Here is a 26720-nt window from a genome sequence, read left to right as displayed (position 1 = left end):
TATACGCCTTTCAGAAGGTCATTATTTCCTTCAAGTTTTATTATAGCAGAGACCTCTTTTGTTAGTTTATTTTAGAGACACACTTGTTTGTGCCAGGGCTTACTCTTGGTATGCTCTCAGGTTTCACACTCCTGGATTTGCTCAGCAAGCAACCGAACTACTATACTATCTTTCTAGCTCTGCATAGAGATAGCACAGCGATAGTGCATTTGCCTTGCATGCAGTCGGCCCAACAGAGCCAGGTTTGATTCCTCCGCCCCTCTAGGAGAGCCCGGCAAGCTGCCGAGAGTATCACATTCAATATGTCAAACACAGTAACAACAAGTCTCATGATGGAGATGTTACTGGGCCCACTCAAGCAAATTGATAAACAATGGGAGGACCGTGCTACCATGCCTTTAAAATTAATTTTGGGCTGGGAACACGCAGTGCATGCTTTTATATGGAAGAGCTGGATTCTATCCCTGATGTTGTGTGATATTTGTGCAACAACCTCTGAGCACCACCGGAAGTGATTCCAAAGCACAAAGCCAGAAGCAGCACCTCAGCCTTCACCAGGTGGTCTCAAAGCAAAAGCGAAATAAAACCAAAACACATCACCTTAATTTTTGGATAGGGAAATAGCTTCAAAGTCTGGAGCACATGCTTTGTATGTGGAATTATCGGTTCAGTCCTCAGCACCACAGTGTTTCCTTGAGCATCTCAGGAGCAGCCTCCCTACACTAAGCTGGGGAAGTGTTCCCTGAACCCTTCCAGGTATGTCCAAAAACCAAAAAGAAAGTAAAGAATTAATTTTTGAGAGAAGTTTTGGTTCGAAGTAAATTGAGAGGAAGGTAGAGATCTTTCTTATATACCTCCTATCCTCAAAAATGTAACCCATGTTATCAATATCTTCCACCAGAGTGGTCCATTTGTTATAATTGAGGTCCCTCCACTGATACATCCTGAAAATTCTAGATTCATAGTGTTTATATTTGGAGGTACACTAGTGCTCAGTATGCTTCAGACTGAAACCAGTTCTTCTGCATGCAAAGCATGTGCCCCAGTCCTTTCAGACATTGCCCTGGCTCAATCCAGTTGGTTTTCAAGGTTTACTCAGTGATTTATATCCTTTGGGTTTGGCCAAATATATTAAGAGTTATATCCACTATCGTATCAAACAGTACATTTTCACTAACTCCCCAAATTGTTGTGCTATACCTATTTCTGTTATCCCAAATCTTGGCAACAACTCATCTTTTCTATTATCCTTTATAGCTTTGCCATTTCCAGAGTTTCATAAATTAGAATCATACAGTATATTGCCTTTTCAAATTGGTTTATTTTGCTTGGTAATATTCACTTAAAATTCCTTTGTATATATTCACGTTTTGATAACTCATTTCTCTTTTTTTGGGGGGGGGGCTGGCATGGGAGCAGCAGGACAAGTATCAGTATACTTAGTCACCACCAGAGTTCCACCTGCAACACTTATATATAAGGATCATATGTGTGTATATGTTGGTGAGTGAAAAAGGCTGATTCCTTTACCTCCAGACTGGCCCCCACTTCAACCACAATAGAGTGAATGGAACCGACTTACCCTGTCAAGGCTAAAAACAAATTTTTAAAAATCTTTCTGCTGTCCAGAGGAATATATTTTGGCAGATAATTTCTTTTTAGAACTCAATATTCCATTGTCTGGATTATCACAATTTATCCCTTCACCTGTTGAAAGAAATATTTTTTGATTATGAATTTTGGCAATCATGAACAAAGCTGCCTGCGATAAATATCTATATGTAGTTTTTTGTGTTGAATATGAGTTTTCTTCTCTTTTGTGTGGATACCAAAACTGGGAATGTTACATTATATGGTAAGTGTATGCATGGTTAGTTCTGTAAGATAATGCAAAATTCCCTTTCAAAGTGTGTACAACTTTTAACTTCTTCACAAATAATAAAACAGAGGTTTTGTTATTCTACATCGATATGCCAGAAACAGTAACAACAAAGTCTCCACTGGAGACGTTACTGGGCCCGCTCGAGCTAATCGATGATCAACGGGAGGGCCTTTACTTTACTTTACTTTACTTACATCCTAAACTACATTTGGTATTTTCTGGATTTTTGGCCATTCTAATAGTTCGCATTTACACATCCAATGATGTACAAATTTCCAAATGCTTATTTTACATATATGTATTTTGTTGAATTGTCTTTTAATGTATTTTAATTTATTTGACCCATAAGGGGGTGGCGGGTTTGGGGGGCAGCGTCCAGAAATGGACAAGGACTGTTTCTGGCTTACTGCTTGGAGGTAGCTCTGGCCAGTGCTTGGAGAACTGTGCTGTGCAGGAGATTGAACCCAGGTTTCCCACATACAAAGAATGCACACATGCCCTTTGAGCTAGCTCCCTGGCCTCATGGACTTATTTTAAATTATTGGGGCTAGAGTGATAGCACAGCGGGTAAGGTGTTTGTCTTGCACACGGGCCGACCTGGGTTCAATTCCCATCACCCCATATGGATCCCTGAGCACTACTAGGAGTAATTCATGAGTGCAGAGCCAGGAATAACCCCTGTGCATTGCCAGGTGTGACCCAAAAAGCAAAAAAAAAAAAAAATTAAAGAATTTGAAATAATTCTGTTTAATTATTGATAAATTTGAATATTTTTAAATTTTGCAGATGTGTATTCTGCAATTATTTTCTCCAAATTTGTGGCTTGTCTTGCTTATTATAGAGATATTTGTTTTTATCTTAACAAAGGCAAGTTTATCATTTTCCTAATGGTAATATCTTTGAAATTGGAGAGGTAATTTAAAAATTATTTCCACATCTAAGTTATTCTAGTTTTCTCCTATGTTTGTCTTTTAGGGATTTTTACAACTTTGCATTTTACATTTATATATATATATTCTTCATTTTGACTTACTCTTCTATGGATATTAGATATGTGTAAATTGGCAGCTGGAAAGAGAGTATGTATAGGGTAGGATATTTTCCTTACATATGGCCGACCCCCGCGTATGATCTCTGGTACCGAATACGGTCCCCCCACACACCACAGAGAGTGATCTCTGAGAACACAGCCAAGAGTAAGTCCTGAGCAGTGCGAGGAATGACCTCCAAACCAAATGAAAAAAATGTGTGTGAAATTTTATTTTTGCTCCTTTTCTTCCTTTCTTCTTTTTCTTTTTGGAAACTCACTTGGAGGTGGTCAGAAACTGATTTTTGATCAGTGCTCAGAGGCCACTCTGGCAGTGCTCAGGAGCATTGGAGCATTCAACTGTGTTCAGCCATATGCAAGGCAGATATCTTAGCACTTGTACTATCTCTCCCTGTGTGCCTTTCTCCCTCACCTCTTCCCTCCCGATTTCTCTCTGTCACTTGTTCAAATAACATTTGTTGAAAATATTGTCCTGGACATTACCAAGGATCAATTAACTGTGCTGATGCACATTTACTGCCAAGTTCGCACAGCGGTAGGGCGTTTGCCTTGCACGCAGCCAACATGGCCGACCCGAGTCCTTTTATCTATCCTTTAGAAATACTGTACTTTTGACTTACTGTATTTTTAGTCTCAAAATCGGTATCTGTCTTCCAGCACTGTTCTCATTTTTGTTTTCTTTGTATAGATATTGTACATATTCCGTTAAATGCTTACCTAAGTTTTTCATTGCTTAGAGATCTAACATAAATTAAATCATGATTTTATAAGAATGTAACAAATGGTGCTCGCTTCGGCAGCACATATACTAAAATTGGAACGATACAGAGAAGATTAGCATGGCCCCTGCGCAAGGATGACACGCAAATTCGTGAAGCATTCCATATTTTTTTTCATGCTAAGCGAAATGAGTCAGAAAGAGAGGGATAGACATAGAAAGATTGCATTCATCTGGGGGATATAAAGTAACAAAGTATGAGATTAATACCCAAGAATAGCTGAGATCAGCACCAGGAGGATTACTCCATAACTTAGAGGCCAGCCGGGTATCCTAGAGGAAAGGGCAGTTCAGATAGAGAAGGGAGCACCAAATAAAGGATGTTTGGAGGATCCTCCCAGGAGGGGAGATGCATGTCGAAAGTAGACTATGGACTGAACATGTTTGCCACTCAATGCCTCTTTTGCAGACCACAACACCCAAAAGGAGAGAGAGAACACAGGGGATTGCCCTGCCACAGAGACAGGGGGGATGGGGGGATGGGGGTGGGAGGGATATTATCCATGGTGGTGGAAAATGGGCACTGGTGGAGGGATGGGTATCTGATCATTGTATAATTGAAACCAAAGCACAAAAAATTGTAAATCTACAACTTTAAAAAAAAAAAAACGGAAAAAAAAAAGAATGTAACAAATGTCTGTGCATTGATATTTTTAGCCTGCTACTTTGCTGTATGTGTTTGTTGCTAGGAGTGCTTTGGGAGGAGTCGGTTGGGTTTTCTATGTACAATATTATGTCATCTATGAATTATTATAGTACTTTTAAATTATTTTTTTGCCCTATCCATATAGCCACAATTCTTGTGGTTAAGATGTTCAATATGATGCTATATCCTTATCTTATTCCTGATTTTAGAGGAAGGGCTTTTTGTAGTAACCCGTTGACCATTTAAAAAATTTGTTTCTTCTTTGTGAATTTTAACATATTGTGCATTTAAAGGAATTGGTCCTTGGTTCATTTCATCTAGATCAGACATTCCCCAACTTACTTGGCCTACTGCCCCCATTTCAGAAAAATACCCAATATGCCTCGTAAATCAAGCTTCTTTAAGTAATCAAGCAGAAAGTGTGTCCCATTTGCACCTGAGAATAATGCTGCCCTAGCTGGATTATTTCAGGATACAATATTACCCACTATGGATACACTAATCAAAGTTATCAAGTTTGTTAATACAGGTTGCTCACATATTGATATCAGATGTTTGGATTTATTTATCCTTTTTAAATTTTTTTCTAGCAAGGTTAAAATATTTCTCAATAAAATGTTCTTTTGTAATGGCTCTCATGAAATCAAATTCATCAAAAATAAAAAAAATCCTGGGACTTGGGGCTGGATCATTACTAAAGGGGCTAAAGCTCTTGCCTTGTATACAGCTGACACAGATTCAACCCCATGTGGTTTCCTGAGCAAAGAGCTGGGAGTAGCACCCCATAGCATGACTGGGTATGGCTCCAATTCCCCCGCCCCCAAATAATTTTGAGTTTGGGAAGACAGTTTAGAGGGCTAGAACACTTGCTTTTTATCTAGAAGGCCCTGATTTGATTCTGAGCCTGTCATAGTCCCTTAGGCACTTCCAGGAGTGGCCCCCCAAGCACTGAGCTGAGAGGCCCCTGAATATTTCTGGGGGTGGCTTAAACACCAAAGTTCAAAAACTCAAAGCTCCTGTTTATTTGCTTATCAGTTTTCTTCCCTGAATCTTTTATAGTTACAATTCATTGTTCTTATGTTTTGATGAGGATAACATGATTCGAAGATAGCAGATAAATAATTAAATATATCAGTCAATTCATGTTTCAAAAATGTCAGAAAGGTCTTCACTCTGGTAGCAAATATTTAAAAATTTAGAATGCGAAATTTTTATTCACTGACTTATATGCTTCTAGAATTTGCAAAGAAAGTGTTTGAAGTAGCTATGACAATTGAAGGAAATAATTAGAAAAATCACAACTATATCCTGAGGTATTTTATCTAAGTACTTTTGCTTTTACGTATGAAAAATGTCCTCAGTTTATTTAGTTTCTTTTAAATAGGTGATATAGCAAGTTTACATTAACTCAAAGGAGAAAATAAAATATAAAATTTTATGCTATAAACATGTTTTTAAAATGGAGGTTACAAAGGCATCTGGATTTTCCAGCATGTTTCAAATACTGGATCTTTCTTTCCCCCCAGGAACTGTAAGCTTTGCCAATATTTTCCCTCTAGAAAAAGTATAAATTATTTCCTAAAGCAGGTAACATTAAATCATTAGAGAAAAAATGAAGTTTAGACATAACTTAGTAAATTCTTCAATTTTGTGCATAGTGATAGCATTTTTAAAATGTTATCTTTACACATCTGCATTTCTTTCTGTGAATCTTCCCAAGTTCTAGAGATAAACATAGTTTCACTATTAACTCATGTTGTTACAATCGGGCATTGACAGTAGCCAGGGCCTAACCGCCTAAACTTTAAGTGTAATTCCTGACCAGTTTTATGCATTTATCTAAGTTATTTGTCCGCTCCGTGTCTCTTTTACTCCTCTGCAAAATGTAGTTGCTACTTGAGGCTGTGGAGATAGTGAAGCCAGTAAGGAACTTGCCTATGTTCCTTGGCTCCCCATATGGTCCCCTGGGCACAGTTACGAAAATTCCTTGAGTCAGAAATCAGCCTTGACCACAGCTGGGGTCCAAGTATAGATGCTACTTGCCCTGCCCATTTTTTTGCACAGTTTGCAGAATGAATTAATATAAAATATATGGAAGTTCTTAAAAAGTACACTTACATGCAATTATTTAGCACTGCCGCAATATTAGTGCAAGAGCCCTTTGCCAGTATTAAACCAGAATGTGCTCCTGGTCTTCCTCAGCACATGAAGGAATAAGAGTAAAAAAGTCCAATCACCATTTTTTTGCATACATTTCAGTCTCCTTCTCAAACTTGCACAGCTCTAATTGTGTCTAATGAAAGAAAAGTAGCATTTTTAGGTCCCAGTTGAAGGAAACGTTTTAAATAGAACCAGCCTGGGGGCATTTTTCCAAAATAAAATCTAAATAATGCAAGATTGCGGGTGGGAACCGTTCCAGGAACTGGATTACACAAGTAATAAAAATCATCCCGAGTCTGTCAGGCAGTCTTGCTCGTACCTTCCCTAGGTCAGCAATAGTGACAACCAGACTCACACCAGATCTTGTCTTCAAATTCCAGAGCCCTTGGTCATCATCTAGCATGTGTTCGTAGGTTAAAAAGGTATTTGGCAGTAGCCTCTTTCACAAGCTAAAGATTGGAGCAAGAGTGGATTGCTGCGGAGCCTGGTTGCACGGTTGTTTGTGGTTAAGGTTTAGAAAAGACAGAAACTTTCCCACCTTCAACCTATATGCCTTCCTGAGGGTTCCCCGTGCACATCCCTTTCCAAGTTAATAAACTGCTGTCTGGGCAGGCGGGCTGGCAGGCAAGCACGCAGCAAGCAGACGCTGCAGCTGGCAGGCTCAGGAGACCAAGAGTACCGGCCCTCTGGGGCTGAGGCAAAGGAGCAAGTCTCGACCTTCTTCTTAACCCTGGCCTCTGGCTCAGATTGGACCTCCCAGAGTGACAGCGCGCCCTACCACCTTACCAGCCCGGCCGGGCGGCACAGGCTGCAGGGCTAAGGAATGTACACAGAGGAATATCTCATGTCTTTTGTCCTGGAAACCTTACCTAGAGGTCTGGACTTTATTACAGAGGAAATTAGTCTAAGAAACTCACAGAAGATTTACTGGATCTCTTTTAACTATTCAACCTACAAGGTATTGGTGTTTGGAGAGTAGCTAATACTGAAAATAAACGGGATGATCTTCCTTCCTGTTTTAAATGTTTTCTCTTGATTAACTGAAAAAATATTTTTATTGTTTGAGATTTCTTTTTGGCTTACGATGTTATTAATAATGGTTTCTCATGCACATAAATTTTAAAATTTTTGGTTTGGCCTCCAAACTCAGTGGTGCTCTGGGCTTATTCCTGGCTCTGTGCTCAGGAATCATTCCTTGGAGGGGCTCTGGGGACTCTATGTAGTGCAGGATCTAACTGGGTCAGCTGCGTGCAAGTCAAGCATCCTGGCAGCACTGTTCTGTCTCTCTGCCTTTGATTAACTTGTGTGTGCCTATTTCAATGTATATTTTTCATCCTTTAAGACCTCTCATGATCCACTGGTACTGTGCCTCTCACTCAATTGCCCTCTTCTAGATTTTTCCCAATCAAGTAGCACCCTTAAGTCAGTGGTCTGTTGTAAACCACTGCTTTCCAGTGCATTCAGTGGCCTTGGAGTATTTAGCCGAGGTGGTTATCTTCCTTTTGCATTTAATACATATAAGAAAAACCTGTGATAATTTATTTTCCCTCGTTCCTAATGTATATTAGTTTCTCCCTGTCTTGCTGGTATGCAGATACAGAACACTTTCTAATCCTATGGAAACCCCAGTAAAATTATCTTGGGTAATATTTTCTAATCACAGGGAAAATTATTGCTTTTCATGTATTTTAGCACAAAATTTTAATCTTAACCTTGGGAATGTTTTTTGTTTTTGTTTTTTGGCTACACCTGGATGTGCTCAAGACTTACTCCAGGCTCTGTACTCAGGAGACTATTATGGGGTGCCTGGGGCCAAACTCTCATGCTCTACCCTTTGTGCTATCACTCAGTTCCCTTGATTTCTGACTACTCCCACTATTTTTTTTTGGTTTCTGAGCCACATTTGGTGATCAGGACTTATATTTTTTCCTAGCTTTTGCGTTAGATATTTCTACTGTTGGTAGGGGAACTCATGTGTTGCTGGGTATTGAACCTTTGATTTCTGGAAATGTGACTTTTTAACCAATAATATAACTCAGTCTCTATAATGAGCAGGGTAATTAGTACCACATTAGGGTGTATCTCTTGAATATATACATTTTGATGCCTTTTCACTTAAATAGCATTTATTGAACAGTGTTATGGCTTTATTTAGATCCAAGAGATACATAAAATCAACCAACCCCAGGCTTAATTTTCTAATAAGCAAATGATAGAAAATAACAGAGAAGAGAAAAAGTGGAAATTCAGGGCTGAAATAGACTTAGTGATTCTAAGATCCAAATAAATACCATTGTGCCTAAATACTGAGTGAAGAACAAAGAACTATAAAATTATAGATCATGGAGGGCTTTTTTTTTTCGCTTTTTTGGGTCACACCTAGCGATGCACAGGGGTTACTCCTGGCTCTGCACTCAGGAGTTACTCCTGGCCATGCTCAGGGGACCATATGGGATGCTGAGAATCAAACTCAGGTCAGCCGCGTGCAAGGCAAACACCCTACCCGCTGTGCTATCTCTCCAGCTACATGGACGGCTTTTAATGAAGCAAAAATACATGGAGATATTGAACACTGAATCATGAATTATTATAAATGGGGTCAAGAAGAGCCAAACTGCTTGAAACAAGCTTTACCATCTTGCCTGTGATTTCAAAGAAAAAAAATCTGATTTTGGGTTTATGGCTTTAGGTTTTCAAATAAAACTGTGAACAAAATACACTTAAATTTGACTATCAACAAGAATTTCTGACACCATTTGAGTTATAGAAAGAAATTGAGAGAAAGAAAAGAACATACCACCTACATTGTATACAGGGCTAGACCTAAACATCAGAATAGAACTGTACTGATAACACTTGTCTCAGAAGATACCATTCAAGACCCATGGTGGGGTTACCCATTGTGAGTGTTAGGAACTATGGCTACTGAAGGCAGAGTCAAGTAATTATGATGGATGCCTGCCCAAGAGTAAATATACTTCAGAGTCAGACAACTCCCAAATATTAGTAGCATAGCATTAACAGTCTTTCTGTGTTTAAGCAAAAAATATTACTCTGTAGTCACGGTCATGGTCCTCCCATTGTTCATCGATTTGCTCGAGCGGGCTCAGTAACATCTCTATTGTGAGATTTGTTGTTATTGTGTTTGGCATATAAAATTCATCATGGATAGCTTGCCAGGCTGTGCCGTGCAGGCGCGATACTCTCGGTAGCTTGCTGGGCTCTCCGAGAGGGGCGGAGGAATTGAATTCGGGTCGGCCATATTGGCTGCGTGCAAGGCAAACACCCTACCACTGTGCTATCACTCCAGCCCTTACTCTGTAGTTAAATATGAAAATTTATAGGAAAAATAGAAAAGCAAATAATTCACTACAAATACAAATCCAGACTTGGTTACATAAGTAACTAGCCTCACTTGGGGAATTGTAAAGCACAAAGAGAAAGTTAAAGATAAACTCAGGGGATTAGGAGTTTTCATAAGATCACCATAAATTTCTCTGCGGTGGATAAAAAGTGGCAACTCATTGATGAAGCCTGAAACACTTAGGGTTAACATACAACACCTACCATATAAGCTCCCCCACTACCACGGGGATCACTCCTGAGCACAGATCCAGGAATACCTGAGTATTGCTGGGCATGTCTGCAACATCCTGCTTCCCCCAAATTATTGCCTGCAGTGCTGATTTTATATAAAGGGATGTTGTCACTTAGTTACAAGATCATTTCACTTTTAGTTCATTTTTGAGAGTTATGTTCATACTCAGTAGTGCTCAGGGGCTAAGTGGCCTCTGGCAGAGCTTGGGACTCCGTATGTGCTGCAGGGGATCAAACTAGGGTCAACCACATGCAAGACAAGAGACTTAATTCCTGTCTTATTTCTCTTGCCCCAGACACTTGATTGTCTTATGTGCCTTTTCAATTTGCATTTTTAATGGCAAATATTAATATTTGAATATTTGAATATCCTTGATATTTAGAAAAGATAAATAAATAAAATAAAGGCCCTCCCCTTGATCATCGATTTGCTCGAGCGGGCCCAGTAATGTCTCCATTGGAGACTTTGTTGTTACTGTGTTTGGCATATCGAGTACGTCACGGGGAGCTTGCCAGGCTCTGCCGTGCGGACGAGACACTCTCGGTAGCTTGCCGGGCTCTCCGAGAGGGGCGGAGGAATCAAACTCGGGTCGGCCATGTTGGCTGCATGAAAGGCAAACGCCCTGCCTCTGTGCTATGTTCCACCAAGAGATATACAGTTGACTTTCTATAGCTTACCAGATTGCTCAAGATTTCTTCTTCATTCTTCCAAATTTTTTGTGTATAGACTTTACAACTGTTGTAATACATGTAGAGTAGTGAAGGGGGAAATCATAGGTTATACATAGTAAATAGAAAGCAGAGTTCTAGTCCATAAGTATGAGACAGATACTTAACATAAATTAATTTCTAAGCCTTGTGATAAAATTATATGTTTAAATTCATTTATAATTTTATATTAGTAAATAAAATTGACCCAGACTGACCATACTCTACTATGATTTATATTCTGTAGGACCTTAGAAAGAAACTCATGGCATTTCTCAATTACTCAAATTTAAAAATTATAAAAGTCATATTATCTTCTATATATTTTCTGGCTTTCAGTATATATTTATCTAGTGAAAGAAAATTATGACTTAGGAAACAATGGGAAAATGAAACAATCTTTGAAATACTTATTAAGGCACTACACAGGTCGAAAACAGAAATTGGTGTAGCTCTAAGTTACAGACATTTTCACAAGTTTTTACACCAAATCCACATCCTAGCAATTTTTCTACTGGGGAAAACACCTGATAATCTTACCATTGAGAAGATGTGTCTATCTATTCGATGTAGCTCTGTATCTATTTCATGGGCTGAGGTCTATACATTAGGATTTTAATATCTTTCAGTTGCGGTAGAAAACTGTTCTGTGTTTGTTTGCTATTGTTTTTTATTTGTAAGTGTGGTTCTAAATGGGAAAGTCAATACCTTTGAAGTATAGAGTGTACAGACAAACTAGTAAACACCCAATGAAACCATTTTGCTATTTCTCTTTTTCTACAGAAACTCGACATATTGCATGAAGGTGTCAATGTCCTTGACTGTTGCAGAAAATGAATCAGGTCTGTGCTACAATAGCAAGATCCGCTATTTAGAAAAGTCTGAAGTCACTAAAAGAAAAGAGATCTTCTGCCCAGATATGGATGACTTCAAAAAATCCGATCAAGAGCCTGATGTTGTATGGTACAAGGTAATTCAGTATGTTGTGAACTGAATTTTTAAAACATTAAACCAATAACCATATTGGAAATGGAAAAACAGATTTTATTTTTCATATATTGTATTAGATGTTTTATGGAGAATAATCAACAGATCCACAGCTGGATAATTCAGCCCATGACTCGTATATAACACTGGGTTTCATTTACTTCTGCCAGTAGGTATCAGAAGCAATTCCACCTTCTTGAAATGCTAAAAAAGAGTAAAATCTCTTCTACCACAATTTATGAGGGCAAAAGTGAAGAAGAGTGAAGATTTAAATAACATGAAAGAAATGGTTTTAGGTCAATAGAAATATGATTGTGATATACAAGGAGCAGTAATTATGAGTAAAGGTATAATGAATAGCAACTATGCTATGGTCTACATCATGAGAACTACTTTAATCAATGCAAAAGAGACAATGGGCTCAGTGCAGGGTATGTGAACACCTGAAATAACATGGTTAGCTGGAAATAACTTACATTCAAACTTACCTTCAACAGAAGAATGTTGATTAGAAAAGGAGTTACAGAGTTATGTCTAAGAGAAGCAACAAGGAAGGGATCTATAAACTACTATTCATAGGTGTTTAGTGTAAAGGGGAAGGAACAGTTTCACTAGAGTCTGGCATTGCTAAAGAGAGTGGGCTTGTCAAGAGTCCTGTGGCCTTAGAGCACTATATGAGCTGTGGCAAATAGAGAAGCAAGATAAATACTCTAACCCAGTGGTCTTCAAACACTGCATCCATGGACTAGTGCAAATTCATAGGAATCAGTTCTGGCCATCAGCATTCTCTTATAACATTCATTCTATCTCATCGGTATTTTTATTTTTTTCTGCTGAATTCTTGAACTGTCTTCACTTTGTTAAATATTCCTATCATTGAATAGCAAAAGTAACTTATTTCTTCTAAATATTAATCTTCACTTCTTAGAAATAGAATTAAATTCTGACAAAAGTAATAGTACCGTGCTTAAGGCACTTACCTTTCATGTGGCTAGGCTGATTTGATCCCCAGCATTGCATGTATTCCACCCTGCCCTGCACAGCACCACCAAGAGTGACCCTGAAAACAAATCCAGAACTAAGTACTGAGAAGTTTTGGATGTGACCCAATTCCCCACCAAAAAAAAGGGGATGAATAAGTATACTAACAATAGTGAAACAGATGGCTTTTCCATCTCTGCCTTTATAATATTTAATACTTCTCTAATATTTATAAAAAACAAAATAAATAATTAAAGATAACATATAGTTGATTACTAACAATATTTTAGCCTCCATTTTATAGAAAATGTGACTTTTGGAGGTTTAGAGAAGATAAGTGACTTCACAAAAGTTATAAAACAATTTGTGATTTAAAGCTTGGCTACAGTAACTTTCTCCTTAACCATTACACTATACTAATGAATCAATATCTATTTTTTAAAAAACAGAACAGAACACTTAAGAGTTCTTTAAATTCCCAAATGCACTATTGACCCTGCTTCTCACACGTAGTTTTGAGTAAATCACTATAAAATGTGTTGGCAAGGGTCAGAGAGAATTTACAGGGATTAAGGCATTTTCCTTGCACCTGGCCAACACCAGTTGAACCCCTGAGCACAGCCAAGAGTGATCCCTGAGTACTGTCAGGCATGGTCCCAAAAGAAACAAAGTACTGGCAAAATTTTTCCTTTCTCAGTCATTTCTCCTGCTTGCTTTTCCGTAAGTGCAATTTATACCACTGCAGCATGAAGTAATTTTGCTTTGGATATAACAATGTAAAACGGAGGGCTCAACTGCTCTATATTTCATTCTGGTGCAAACCCAAACTTAGAAATGTAATGTACGATATAGTCTCCCTAGTGTTTGGAAATAATAGTAAAAAGTGTGCCTTGCAGCAATCCTTTTCCAAGTCATGTTTTGAAATATACATAGTTTTAATTTTTTTCTTTTTACCTCTTTTTGAATTTTTACTTAATAAACACTTCATTATTCACTGAGAACTCTGTTGTCACCAGAGTGTAAAATTTATCATATTTCTAAGTATTGTAACTTTCAGACCAGAGAGATAGTATAGGGGAACTGCCTTGTAACTGGTCAGCCTTGGGTGAATGCCTGGTATTGAATATGGACCTGAGCATGGAGCCAGGAGTAGACCATATATACCACCGGTGTTTCCCTAATGACCTCCTCCTAAAGAATATCCCAATCTTAGGGGATGAAGCAGTAATACAGCAGGTAGGGCATTTGCCTACTATGTGGCAGACCTAGGTTTGATCTTAGACATCCCATATGGTTTGCACACACTTCCAGGAGTGATTTCTGAGTGCAGAGTCAGGAGTAAGCCCTGAGCAACAGTCATAAAGGATCTGGGGAACAGCTGCTATTTGAAATAAATCACAGTTGAAAAAGTAAGGGGCAAAGGACTTACCTGTTTATCTCATAAATAAATAACCTTGAAAATCAAGGTGCTTATTATTTTTTACATTTTTAATTTTATTAAAGCATGGTGATTTACAAAGATGTTCACAATTGAGTTTTAGAGCTACAAAATTGCAGCAGTAATGTCACCATCAGTGTCAACACTCCATCACCAATGTCTCCAGTTTCCCTCCTATATCTATGCCCTTCCAGCTTGCCCTCTTGACAGGCACCTTTCTAAGTTTGGTTGTTAAAGTTTGAGTCGCTTGATCTAAGTGTCCTTGACTATAGTTTGGGCATTTGGCTCTATCATTCCTTAACACCATTTTTGTACCTGAATGCCCTTACCTGGCTTTGTTGCGTCTCATCTGTCTCCTGTCCCCTCCTGACCACTCTTTCTTTCTTTATCTTCCCTATACTCTGGAGCCAACATTGATCTATGCATCCCCTTCTTTAAAACATTGCATCCCCTCATCCAGTTATTCTAAACACCACATATAAGTTATATAATTTTGTGTTTATCCTTCCTCTTCTGGCTGACTTCACTTAACATGTCTTCCAGTTCCATCCATGTTGCTGTGAACATGAAACCATTGCATGATTTCATCATTCCTTACAACAGTGTAGTACTCTGTTGTATTTATGTACCACTTATTTATGATCCACTTATCTGTCACTGGACATCTAGGTATTGTACTTACAAACTTTAGCTATTATACTGGTTGCTGTAATGAAAAATATTGTGCACACATTTTTTGAATGGATGATTTTTGATTTGTGGATAGAGAGATAACCAAAGGTGAAATTGTTGGGTCATATGGCAATGTGTTTCTGAGTTTACTGAGTACCCCCCATACTGTTTTCCATAGTTATTGGACTGGACAAAATTCTCACCAGCAGTGGATGAGGGTTCCTTTTTTATTATACCAGATCCCTGCTAACAGAGGTTGTTCCCAGTATAATGTTTTAAGAAGGATTATACCTGCCACAGAGGCAGGGATCGGGAAGGGTGGTGGTGGGAAAAACACTGGGAACAACGGTGGTGGAAAATATGCACTGGTGGAAGGATGGGTACTTGAGCATTGTATGACTGAAATGTAATCATGCAAGTTTGTAACTGTATCTCACGGTGATCCAATAAAATTTATTTAAAATATATATATATATTCCAGGCTGGAGCGATAGCACAGCAGGTAGGGTGTTTGCCTTGCATGTGGTCAACCCGGTTTTGATTCCCAGCATTCCATATATTCCCCCGAGCACTGCCAGGAGTAATTCCTGAGTGCATGAGCCAGAAATAACCTCTGATCATCGCCGGGTGTGACCCCAAAAGCAAAAATAAATAAATAAATAAAAATATATTCCTTTTGTGGCCAGAGAGTAGAGGGGTATGACTCTTGCCTTGCTTGTGGTCAACCTGGGTTTCATTCCCAGCACTCCATATGGTCCTCTGAACCTGCCAGAAGTGATTCGCGAGTGCAGAGCCAGGAGTGAGCACTGCCAGGTGTGAACCCTATTCAAATAAATAAATAAAAATATATACATGTTTTTAACCACAGAGAGACATGAGTATTTTTGCAAAGGAGAAAAATCTTAACTAATCTATTAGTTAATATTCCCAAAGTATATAAAAGTTGAGAGCAGTTTTTCACAAATAGTTTCATATTATAACTTGCACAGAAAATGATAATGTGGCTGATGAGATAATTTGATGGGACATCCTAAGGGCTTTGACTGTTCTGGCCCCTGTGTTACTGTGTTAAGGCTAGGTTGCATATTAAAGTGTCTATTTACTATTTATCCACTACTACTTTAAGGTACTGTGGCCCACTGAGTTAGCAGTTCTGGTCTACCTTTACATACAGTGTAATATATAATACTTTGCCTAAAGAAGACTTTGTGAGCCAACACTATTCTTGTAATGCAAAGGTGTATGGAGGTGACCAATTTCTATTAGAATTCTGTAAGAAAAAGGGGATAAGTCTGCACATTGATAGCTGTCATGATAGTATTTTACAGATGAGCAAACAAATAAGTTTACAGAGGTCAATTAGTGAACACATAGCTAATTAAGGATTCAAACCCTAAACTAGCTTTGTATTAGCTTTCTTGTAATAATATCACTCTGTTCTGGTAAGTGTGTACTTTATATACATGATACATTGATGTAAATAGAATCCTCTCTCAAAATTGTTACTTTAGGCCAACTTCTGAAATCCTTTCAAAGAATACCTCAATGATTCTACTTCCAAATGTACTAAAATGATCCAGAAAAGTAATTTTCTCAAGATGAAATTGGAATTGAATAAAAGAAATTATAACATAACTGGGATCTTAGAGATCATTTCTTTTGTGTCTTGGTAAAGCATCATTTCATTCAGTGTGGTTTCACTGTGTAGCATTAATGAAAAAAATAAAACATCCTGGCTTATACTTAAAAAAACATGTGTTTAAGTACCTGGTTGTATTATAGTGGTTTTGCCTAAAGTAGAAATTTCAGAAACTATTAACAATAGGTTCAGACTTACTGTGCAAAAGGACACAGAAGTCCATAATGACTTGCTAAAGTTTTATAATTTGGTCAAGACTAATAAAACGCATTTATCTTTTCTGTTTTGACATATATTAAGTACTCAAAAAATTTGAAGGGAGTTGAAGTGATAGATAGTGCAGCGGGTAGGGTGATTGCCTCACATACAACTGACCCAGGTTTGATCCCTGCCATCCCATATGGTCCCCAGAGCAACCCCAGGAGTAATACCTGAGGGCAGAGCCAGATTAACCCCTGAGAAACATGGGAATGACACATAAAGCCAAAAAATTTTTTGAAAAACAATCCAAAGGGTGGATGCCTCTTTGTTTGAATATAAACATGTGTGTGTATACACACACATATATACGTTTCAAAGCTGTTGTTATTTTGATAAATAGCATTATAGGGATAGATAAATCAGTTGTACTCTCATTTTCTACTCCAGTTTAGCCATTTACAGAAACTGATGTTTCCTGTTTATTACATATGACATGTTCCACTCTGCTAATACATTAAATACATTATTTACTATCTATACATAAAGATACATATTTGTATGTTTAGATACATCTCTCATTTTTCTTCAAATAGAAACATTTTGTCTAGTGCTCCTCATCACAATCAAATGTATAGCAAAAATAATTTCATACTGATATCATGGATCAAAATTATTTTAATAGTTTTAACATAGTTTATAGGTTAGAAATACCTTATTTTATTTTTGTTCATCTATTTTTCTGAGGAATATTTTGTTCTTTTTATAATTACAGTGTTATGATAAAAAGCATTGTGAATATACCTATATAACTGTGTAATCATGTATATACTCTATTACCATTACTATTCAACATTACTTAGAGTTGACAGCTAATCCAATAAGAAACAAAGATGAAATATACTGTATAGATATTAGAAAGAAGAAATAAATTTGTCTATTTTTAAGATTATATTATTGCATATCATTAAAATCAGAGAATCTTAAAATAAGACTAACAAAAGAAAACAGCTTAATAAAATTGTATAAAATATTCAGTAACTTTTGCTTTTGCTAGCAACAGTTAGATCTGTTTAAGGGGGGAAATAAAATACTCCGACATAGAATATTGACATGCACATGTTTGCCACTCAATGCCTCTTTTGCAGACCACAACACCCAAACGGAGAGAGAGAACACAGGGGATTGCCCTGCCACAGAGGCAGGGGGGGATGGGGGGATGGGGGTGGGAGGGATATTATCCATGGTGGTGAAAAACGGGCACTGGTGGAGGGATGGGTATCTGATCATTGTATAATTGAAACCCAAGCACAAAAAAAATTGTAAATCTACAACTGTAAAATAATCAATCAATAAAAAAAAGAATATTGACATGCATTTTAAAAATGAGAAGGAATCTATATAATTTATCTCTATATTTAATTGTACAGAATAAGTCTTAATTGATGGAAAAGCAGAACATATATAAACATGGGGAAATCTCATAGAAGAAGAAACCAGTTCCTTTAGGTTTTATCTAAATTATCTAATATTCTAGACTGCCATTTTTTTCTTTAGCTAGCAGTGCTCAAGGGCTACTCCTCACTTTGTGCTTGGTGATCCATGAAGTATCAGGGATCAAACCCAATAGCCATGCATCCAAAGCATGTGCTCAGTCCATTAAGCTGTTTGACTAAATTATTATTTTTATATAAGTGAAATGAGTTTTCCGGCTTTGCTATCTATTTGGCTCCAAATGTTTCCTTATTTATTAAATTTTTGGTTTGGGGGCCACATCCAGCTGTGCTCATGACTCACTTCTGGCTCTGTATTCTGGGATCACTTACTTCAGAGCTCAGGGTAACATATAGGATGCTGGGGATTGAATCTGGTATGGCCACATGTAAGGCAAGCATACACTCCTCTGTAATATCTCTCCTGCCCCAGGACTATTATTTGTTAAGGTTATTGGTAACAGGATATTTTTCCTTTTTCTTTGGCGATGTGTTCCAGGAATCAAATCCAGGTCAGTAGTATACAAGGCAAGCATATTATCCATTATACTATTTCACTGACCCCTAAAACAGGTTTTATTGAAAGACACATACAGAGATGTGAGGGGAGAGAAAGACAGGAAGAGATATGTGTTCAAGAAGGAGCATAGGCTCAGATGGAGAAGGGAGCACCAAGTAAAGAGTGTTGGGAGAATCCTCCCAGGATGGGAGATGCATGCTGAAAGTAGACTATTGACCAAACATAATTGCCACTCAATGCTTCTTTGGCAAACCATAGCACCCAAAAGGAGAGAGAGAACAAAAGGGAATGCCCTGCCACAGAGGCGGGGTGGGGTGGAGGGATGGGGGTGGGTGGGAGGGATACTGGGATCATTGGTGGTGGAGTGTAAAAAACTATACACGCAGAAGGTTGTGTGTTCACGGGCTCTCTGGATGGCTCTATTTCACCGCCCGCGCTCGGTGAGGATCGGGATGGCTGTTGGCCGAGGGCAGACGAAGGAAGAGACGAGGGCCAGGCCGGTTGATCTTAGTAGCAGTTTATTACAAGGAAGTTTATACCATAGAAGAAATTTATGTTATGGAGGGCCGAGATTCTCTCAAGTACATGTTTCCCTAGCTAATCTCTCTGTGGTCCATCTTGCAGCCCTGCTCTCTTTCCAGCTCCCTTGTCTCTCCCCCTCCCTTCCAGTCTGAGCTGACACTTAACCCAGTCAGGTAGCCAAATGAACATAAGAAAGCCATTCCTGAGGGCCCACCTAAAAGGTATTCTAAAAGCCCTTCCTGACTGCTCCAGGCAAAATATCTCCTTAAGGTGTTTTCCTCTTTTTCTCAGTCCAATAAACTATCAACTATCAACTATTCCTGAGGTTATGCAGGAAGGACAGAACAGTGTTACCCTACATAGGAGAATGGGCACTGGTGGAGGGATGGGTACTCGATCATTGTATAACTGAAACCCAAGCACAAAAATCTGTAAGTCTACAACTGTACCTCATGGTGTTTCACTAATAATAAAAAAGAAGCAGCATAGGCTTTCCAGACTGTAAAAAGCCTGTGAGATGAGTTGACATAGATGAATTAATTTACCAGAATAGCCAAGAAAGCTGTAGGGGTACTATCATTTCAATTATTATTAATTAAAATGGTAAGTGTAGAAAAAAATAATTTTAACAAAATAGAAAATCCATATATATCAACATCTATATACATGCATGATTTTTATTTTGTGCATTAATATATGATAACATTTAATTTTAGTGGACATAAAGGGGTAATAATAAGTCAGTAAAATGAAGCACACATAATTGTCTATACATTTAGAAATAATAAACATTTCTGACATATGTTCTGTTTGAGATAAATTTAAAATATATTGAAAGGAGTAAATAACTCATTCATCTACATCAATAATAGTTAGCAATGTCTATTTGTATTTTAACATCAAAGTTGACTTTTATTTAAAAAATTTGATCTAATAATCAAAGTTTTCAATGACATATGAATTCAGAAGAAATCAGCCATGGAATCTATGAAGACTTCACTTTATTTTCATTTATTTCATTTTATTTTCCTTTGCGCATCACTTAATCACTTAATCACTTAACTCCCCGTTAGTCGTCGATTTGCTCGAGCGGGCGCCAGTAACGTCTCCATTTGTCCCTGTCCGTGCTAGTGTAGCCCAATGGCATCTGTTCGCTCCGGGAACATGAAGGGCCTCAAACCGATCGTTCGTGATCTTGACGAAGAAGTCTGACCATCTGGTAGGTGGGCGGCCACGCGGTCTCTTGACATCCAGTGGAATCCAATCAGTAACAGCTCTAGTCCAACGGTCGTCTTTAAATCTCATTACGTGACCAGCCCATATGATTTTCGACACCTTGGCAAATGAGACAGCATCCCTGATCCTTGATCGTCCACGGATGTCAGAACTCCGGATTCGTTCTCTCATTTGAGTGAAACGTGATATTCCAAGCATAGCTCTTTCTATTCTTCTTTGGGAGACCTGAATAGCGTTCTCATCTTGTTTGCGTAGGGCCCAGGTCTCTGAGGCATATGTTAATGCAGGAAGAACAGTGGAATCAAAGAGATGTGCCAGGAGCCGGAGGTTCTTCGTCCTCTTAGCTATTTCTTCGACGTTCTTGAAGGCGTTCCAAGCCGCTCTCTTCCTCCTGCGCAGCTCGGGTGCAAGGTCACTTGTCATGTTGACCTCTCAACCTAGGTACACATAGCTGTTGCATTCGGAGATGGTCGTTCCATTGAGAGCGAATGGGGCGTCAGGAACAAGGCTGTTTCTCATAAACATTGTCTTCGTAAGATTCAGCTGTAGTCCTACCTTTCCACACTCACGGTCAAAGTCGGCCAGCATTTGTGCCGCTTGGCTGATGTTTGGTGTTATTAAAACAATGTCATCAGCAAAGCGGAGGTGGTGTAGTTGCCGACCATCTATCTTCACTCCCATTCCTTCCCATTCCAGTCATCGCATGATGTTCTCGAGGGTGGCACTGAAGAGTTTCGGTGAAATGGTATCACCCTGCCGCACCCCTCTCTTGACATCAACGATCACTTCTTTGTAGAATGGTGAGATCCTGGTAGTGAATCTGCAATACAGCTCACGGAGGATCCTGATGTATTGGCCTTGAATGCCCTGATTGGCTAGGGCTTCAATGACCGCTTCCGTCTCAACAGAATCAAAGGCCTTCTTTAAATCTATGAACGTTAAGCAGAGCGGCACCTTGAACTCCCGAGAAACCTCAATGAGCTTGGTTATCGTGTGGATATGGTCGATGGTGCTGAATCCTTTGCGGAACCCGGCTTGCTCGCATGGTTGTCCTTCATCTAGTGTTCTGCCAATCCTATTCAGGATGACTCGAGTGAACAACTTGTAGATGACAGACAATAGGCAGATCGGGCGATAGTTGCCAATGTCATGGATGTCTCCCTTCTTGAACAGTAGTACGGTCCTGCTGGTTTTCCATTGGGACGGAACCTTGCATTCAGACAGGTAGCGAGTGAAGAGCCGAGCCAGTGTATTGATGAGTACTGACGGCAGGTTCTTCAGGTGTTCAGGTCTGACCTTGTCTGGGCCGGGTGCTGTTTGTTTCTTTACCGACGAAATGGTGTGTCGGATTTCGGAAGGGAGAACGTTGGGAACAACATACCCATCCTGTGGAATTTGGTATGTCGGCCAGAAGTCATGGATAATCTTCTCCATTGCCGTTCTGGAGGATGTGATGGATCCATCAGGACGTCGGAGGGCAGTCATCTTGGTCTTATAGTTGGCGAAGGACAGGCGGGCGTTACGAATACTTTCCCCGGCTTCTGCCGCATCTACCAGTACTTCTGCTCTTCTCTCTTTGAGGTCTTCCTTGATCGCATCTCTGCACTGCTTTGCAAGCTCGGACGTTAGCTTGCGGTTCCCTGAGGCATGCGCCAAACCATGCTGGCGAATTAGCTCAAGAGTTTTCGAAGATAGGCGACTTTTTGTGGCTATCTCTCTCTTGGCATTCCTCGCACATTCATGGAGGTGCTGAACCAGTCGATCGTATTCCTCGTCAATGTTGTCAACAATGGCATCTTCCCATGTTGCAAGCTACCGAGAGTATTCCGCCCGCACGGAAGAGCCTGGCAAGCTATCCGCTGTGTATTCGATATGCCAAAACCAGTAACTACAACGGGTCTCATTCACCTGACCCTGAAGGCTTCACCGACATGGCAGCACTGAGAAGGATGAGAAAGGAGAGGCCGACAAAATCTCAAGGCCGACCTAGGCTGCCACAATGAAGGAAGACAAAAATGATCGTCTGTACTTTCAATGCACGTACGCTAGCATCAGATGCATCCATCGAGGACCTGATGGTACAAGCGCGAATGATCAAGTACGACATCATTGGTCTGACCGAGACAAGAAGGCACGAATCTCACCATGCCGTTTTCGACACTGGAGAAGAATTGTTCCTCGGAACATGCGATAAAAGAGGTGTCAGAGGCGTCAGTGTCCTTGTCAACACAAACTTGGCCAAGAGTATTGATTCATTCAAATGCCTAACAACCCGAATCGGACGTTTACATTTGAATAGATGTGGCTCACTGCCTGCAGTTTCTATCTTCGTTGTCTATGCACCAACATCTCATTATGATGAAAGAGAAATCGAGAAGTTCTACATGGAGCTAGAGAAGTTTTATAAAGAAGACCACACCTTCTACAAGATCATTGTGGGTGATTTTAATGCCAAGATAGGACCGAGAAGATCAGCTGAAGAACTTCACATCGGGACCCATGGCCTAGAATGGAACGAACAGGGTGAGAGACTGTCTGAGTTCATCATGTCGACCAAGACCATTCATGGTAACTCACAGTTCCAGAAGGCAGAATCTAAACGATGGACATGGGAGTCTCCTGGTGGACGATTCCACAACGAAATAGACCACATCATATTCAATCGACGGTTTTGCCTGACTGATGTCGCTGTTGTCCCAAAATTTCGAATGGGATCGGACCACTGTCTCCTTCGTGCAAAATTCTACTTCACAGAGCGGGGAGAAAGGGCTGCAAAGTTCAAAAAGAGAACTCCCAGAATGACCACCAACTGCGAACTCTTTGGTACTATTGTGGCAACATGGGAAGATGCCATTGTTGACAACATTGACGAGGAATACCTTTGCGCATCATGTTTTACAAATTGTTATTGTAGGATTTCTTTTTTATTAATAGGATTTCTTGTACAAACTATTCTAGCACCACAACCTCTACCCATGGTATACTTCCCTCCACCATTGTCCAAGGATCCCTCACCCACCCTCTTCATCCCAATGATAGGTCCTGGACATTTGTAATTTACCTGTTTTGTTTCTCCATATTCCACATATGAGAAAAATAATTCTGTGTCTGTCCTTCTCCTTTGGAGTAACTTTACTCAGTATGAAATTCTCCAGCTGAATCCATGTAGTAGAAAATGTTATGATTTTATTTTATTCTTTTTTCACTTCTCTTTTATTTTATTTTTAATAATGCCAGAATTTTCAGCAGATTATGTCTCAGTGAAGTCCATATTGAGACATTGGAGTCAGACCCAGGGTGTGGCAGCGATTTTGTGGAAGCAAGAGGCTTCTGGGGACTTTGCTTGGGTGGGCTCCAGGCTGACTCACCCCCTCTGATTTACCCCAGTCTGTTCAGTCTTGTGTAGTTCTGAGATTAACTGTGGCTTTTGATCTCTTTCAAGATTTATTTGGATTTCATTTTTTTTTTCTTATAGCTTAGTATTCCACTGTGGATATGTACCAGTTTCTTTGTCAAGTCATCTGATCTTGGACACTCAGATTGCCTCCAGATTTTGGCAATTGTAAAGAGTGTCGCAATTAGCACAGGTGGGCAGACATAAGATTTCATTGTATTATGATCTATGACAAGTTATTTGATACAGGACTTAAATCCCAAATAATCATTTTCCCCATCTTGTATATGGCATTACAGGGAAATTTTTCAATATTTGTATATGATACGATATTTGTATATGATACGACTGGAATGGGAGTGAAGATAGATGGTCGGCAACTACACCACCTCCGCTTTGCTGATGACATTGTTTTAACAACACCAAACATCAACCAAGCGGCACAAATGCTGGCCGACTTCGTCCGTGAGTGTGGAAAGGTCGGACTACAGCTGAATCTTATGAAGACAATGTTTATGAGAAACAGCCTCGTTCCTGACGCCCCATTCGCTCTCAATGGAATGACCATCTCCGAATGCAACAGCTATGTGTACCTAGGTTGAGAGGTCAACATGACAAATGACCTGGCACCCACCCGAGCTGCGCAGGAGGAAGAGAGCAGCTTGGAACGCCTTCAAGAGCATCAAAGAAATAGCTAAGAGGATGAAGAACCTCCAACTCCGGGCACATCTCTTTGATTCCACTGTTCTTCCTGCATTAACATATGCCTCAGAGACCTGGGACCTACGCAAACAGGATGAGAACGCTATTCGGGTCTCCCAAAGAGGAATTGAAAGAGCTATGCTTGGAATATCACATTTCACTCAAATGAGAGAAAGAATCAGGAGTTCCGACCTCCATCAACAATCAAGAATCAGGGACGCTGTCTCGTTTGCCAAGGTGTCAAAAATCAGATGGGCTGATCACGTAATGAGATTTAAAGACGACCGCTGGATTAGAGCTGTTACCGACTGGATTCCACAGGATGTCAAAAGACCGCATGGCCGCCCACCTACCAGATGGTCAGACTTCTTCGTCAAGATCATGAACAATCGCTTTGAGGCTCTTCATGTTCCTAGAGCAAACAGACGTCATTGGGCTACACTAGCACACGACAGGGACAAATGGAGACGTTACTGTCGCCTGCTCGAGCAAATCGACGATTAATGGGAAGTCAAGTGATCAAGTATATGATAAAGAAGATGAGTAGAATATGAGTTTGTGATTAAGAATGTGTACTTGGTATATGTAAGAACTACTGGTTATGATTAGCATACCACCATTAATTTAGACAACAGGATGTCACGGAATCACTGAATTTCAATTTTGCCACATAGGCAATAGTTAATAATATGTTCTTATAGTTTTAAGATATTCACTTCCATTCTATTTATTATTTTTTAATTCCCACTTTGGATATTTCTATTGACTTTTCTTAATTCTCAGTATTTCATTTCTCATTCATGTCCAGTCTACTAATGCACCTATCAAACATGACCTTTATTCCTACTACAGCATATTTTCTAATTTACGTTTAATTATACTTTAATTTATGCTTAATTATAATACTTTTATGTATCTTCTGTTATTACATGTTGTCTATTTTCCAGTCTAATGATTATAAAATTAATGCCATATTTAAAGTAAAAAAAGTATAGGCCCTCCCGTTGATCATCGATTTGCTCGAGCGGGCCCAGTAACGTCTCCATTGGAGACTTTGTTGTTACTGTGTCTGGCATATCGAATATGTCACGGGTAGCTTGACAGGCTCTGCCATGCGGGCGAGATACTCTCGGTAGCTTGCCGGGCTCTCCGAGAGGGGTGGAGGAATCGAACTCGGGTCGGCCATGTTGGCTGCGTGCAAGGCAAATGCCCTACCACTAATTTCTGTGATTTATACTATTAAATTTTCAAGATGTATAATGTTACCACATCACACTTAAACCAGAGTATCAGCATGTCTCCACCTCTGGGGAGACCTAGAGAGATCTTCTTTCACACACCTCAAACCCCCACTCAGTGACCTGAGATCCATATGTTGACTCTCAGGGTTTGTTATCATTGATCATTATTTATTCCCTTACTATGTTTCTTTTTGAGACTAGTTTTGATGCTTCTCTCTCTCTCTCTCTCTCTCTCTCCCTTCAAACAATGAGTTTGCATCTTTAGATATAAAATTTTTTGAAAGTCAGACTGTATTTACTGCATAAAATGAACTGAAGACTTTGATAAGAAATTTTAGATTTCTTTGCTTAAGAAGTAGATTTATTGCTTATCTTAGCTTTGAGATTTAGAGACAAGATTCCCTCTTTTGTTCTTTTCACTGTCTATTAACTGGACTTTTTTCTTTCTTATCTTTTTAGTTTTGGGGGTTTTTTTGTTTTGTTTTGTTTTTTTGTTTTTGCTTTTAGGCCACACCTGGCAATGTTCAGGGGTTACTCCTGGGTATTCAGAAATCACTCCTGGCAATGCTCAGGAGACTGTATGGGATATGACGCACCTGGGTTTGTCATACACAAAGTAAAAGCCCTATCCATTGTACTATTGCTTAGGCCTCATGTCATCTAGATTTTTCTAGAATCTTATCGAATATGGCCTGTACTGTGCATTTATTTTAGTTGTATCCTATTATTGTACAAGATCCCTCTCAGTATGTTGGTAAAGTATGAAATAAAGGTGAAAAGCCTAAAATTCTATGATGACATTTAATTCTTATAGTGGACGCTATCCCTGGGTTGTGACTGCTGTAAGTTCTTCTTAGCTTCTCTCTTATTCCCTAACC

The 26720-nt window shown here is 39.3% G+C and overlaps 1 protein-coding gene and 1 non-coding gene across 2 annotated transcripts in view; both read left to right on the top strand.

The window, feature by feature from the left end:
* Window positions 1-26720, top strand: part of IL1RAPL2 (interleukin 1 receptor accessory protein like 2) — a 738026-nt gene that overhangs the window by 29641 nt on the left and 681665 nt on the right. Inside the window, exon 3 of the mRNA XM_056125692.1 lies at window positions 11603-11789. Within this exon, the coding sequence (XP_055981667.1) occupies window positions 11603-11789 (187 nt within the window). The remainder of the gene's footprint in view (window positions 1-11602; window positions 11790-26720) is intronic.
* On the top strand, window positions 3715-3821 carry LOC130034337 (U6 spliceosomal RNA). Its single transcript, XR_008794103.1, has one exon. It is a non-coding gene; the product is annotated as a U6 spliceosomal RNA (small nuclear RNA).

The sequence above is a fragment of the Sorex fumeus genome, unplaced genomic scaffold, assembly GCF_029834395.1.
Source record: "Sorex fumeus unplaced genomic scaffold, SorFum_2.1 ptg000058l, whole genome shotgun sequence".
NCBI lineage: Eukaryota > Metazoa > Chordata > Mammalia > Eulipotyphla > Soricidae > Sorex > Sorex fumeus.
The sequence above is the reverse complement of the archived record's forward strand: the minus strand, read 5'-3'. Positions and strand labels throughout refer to the sequence as shown.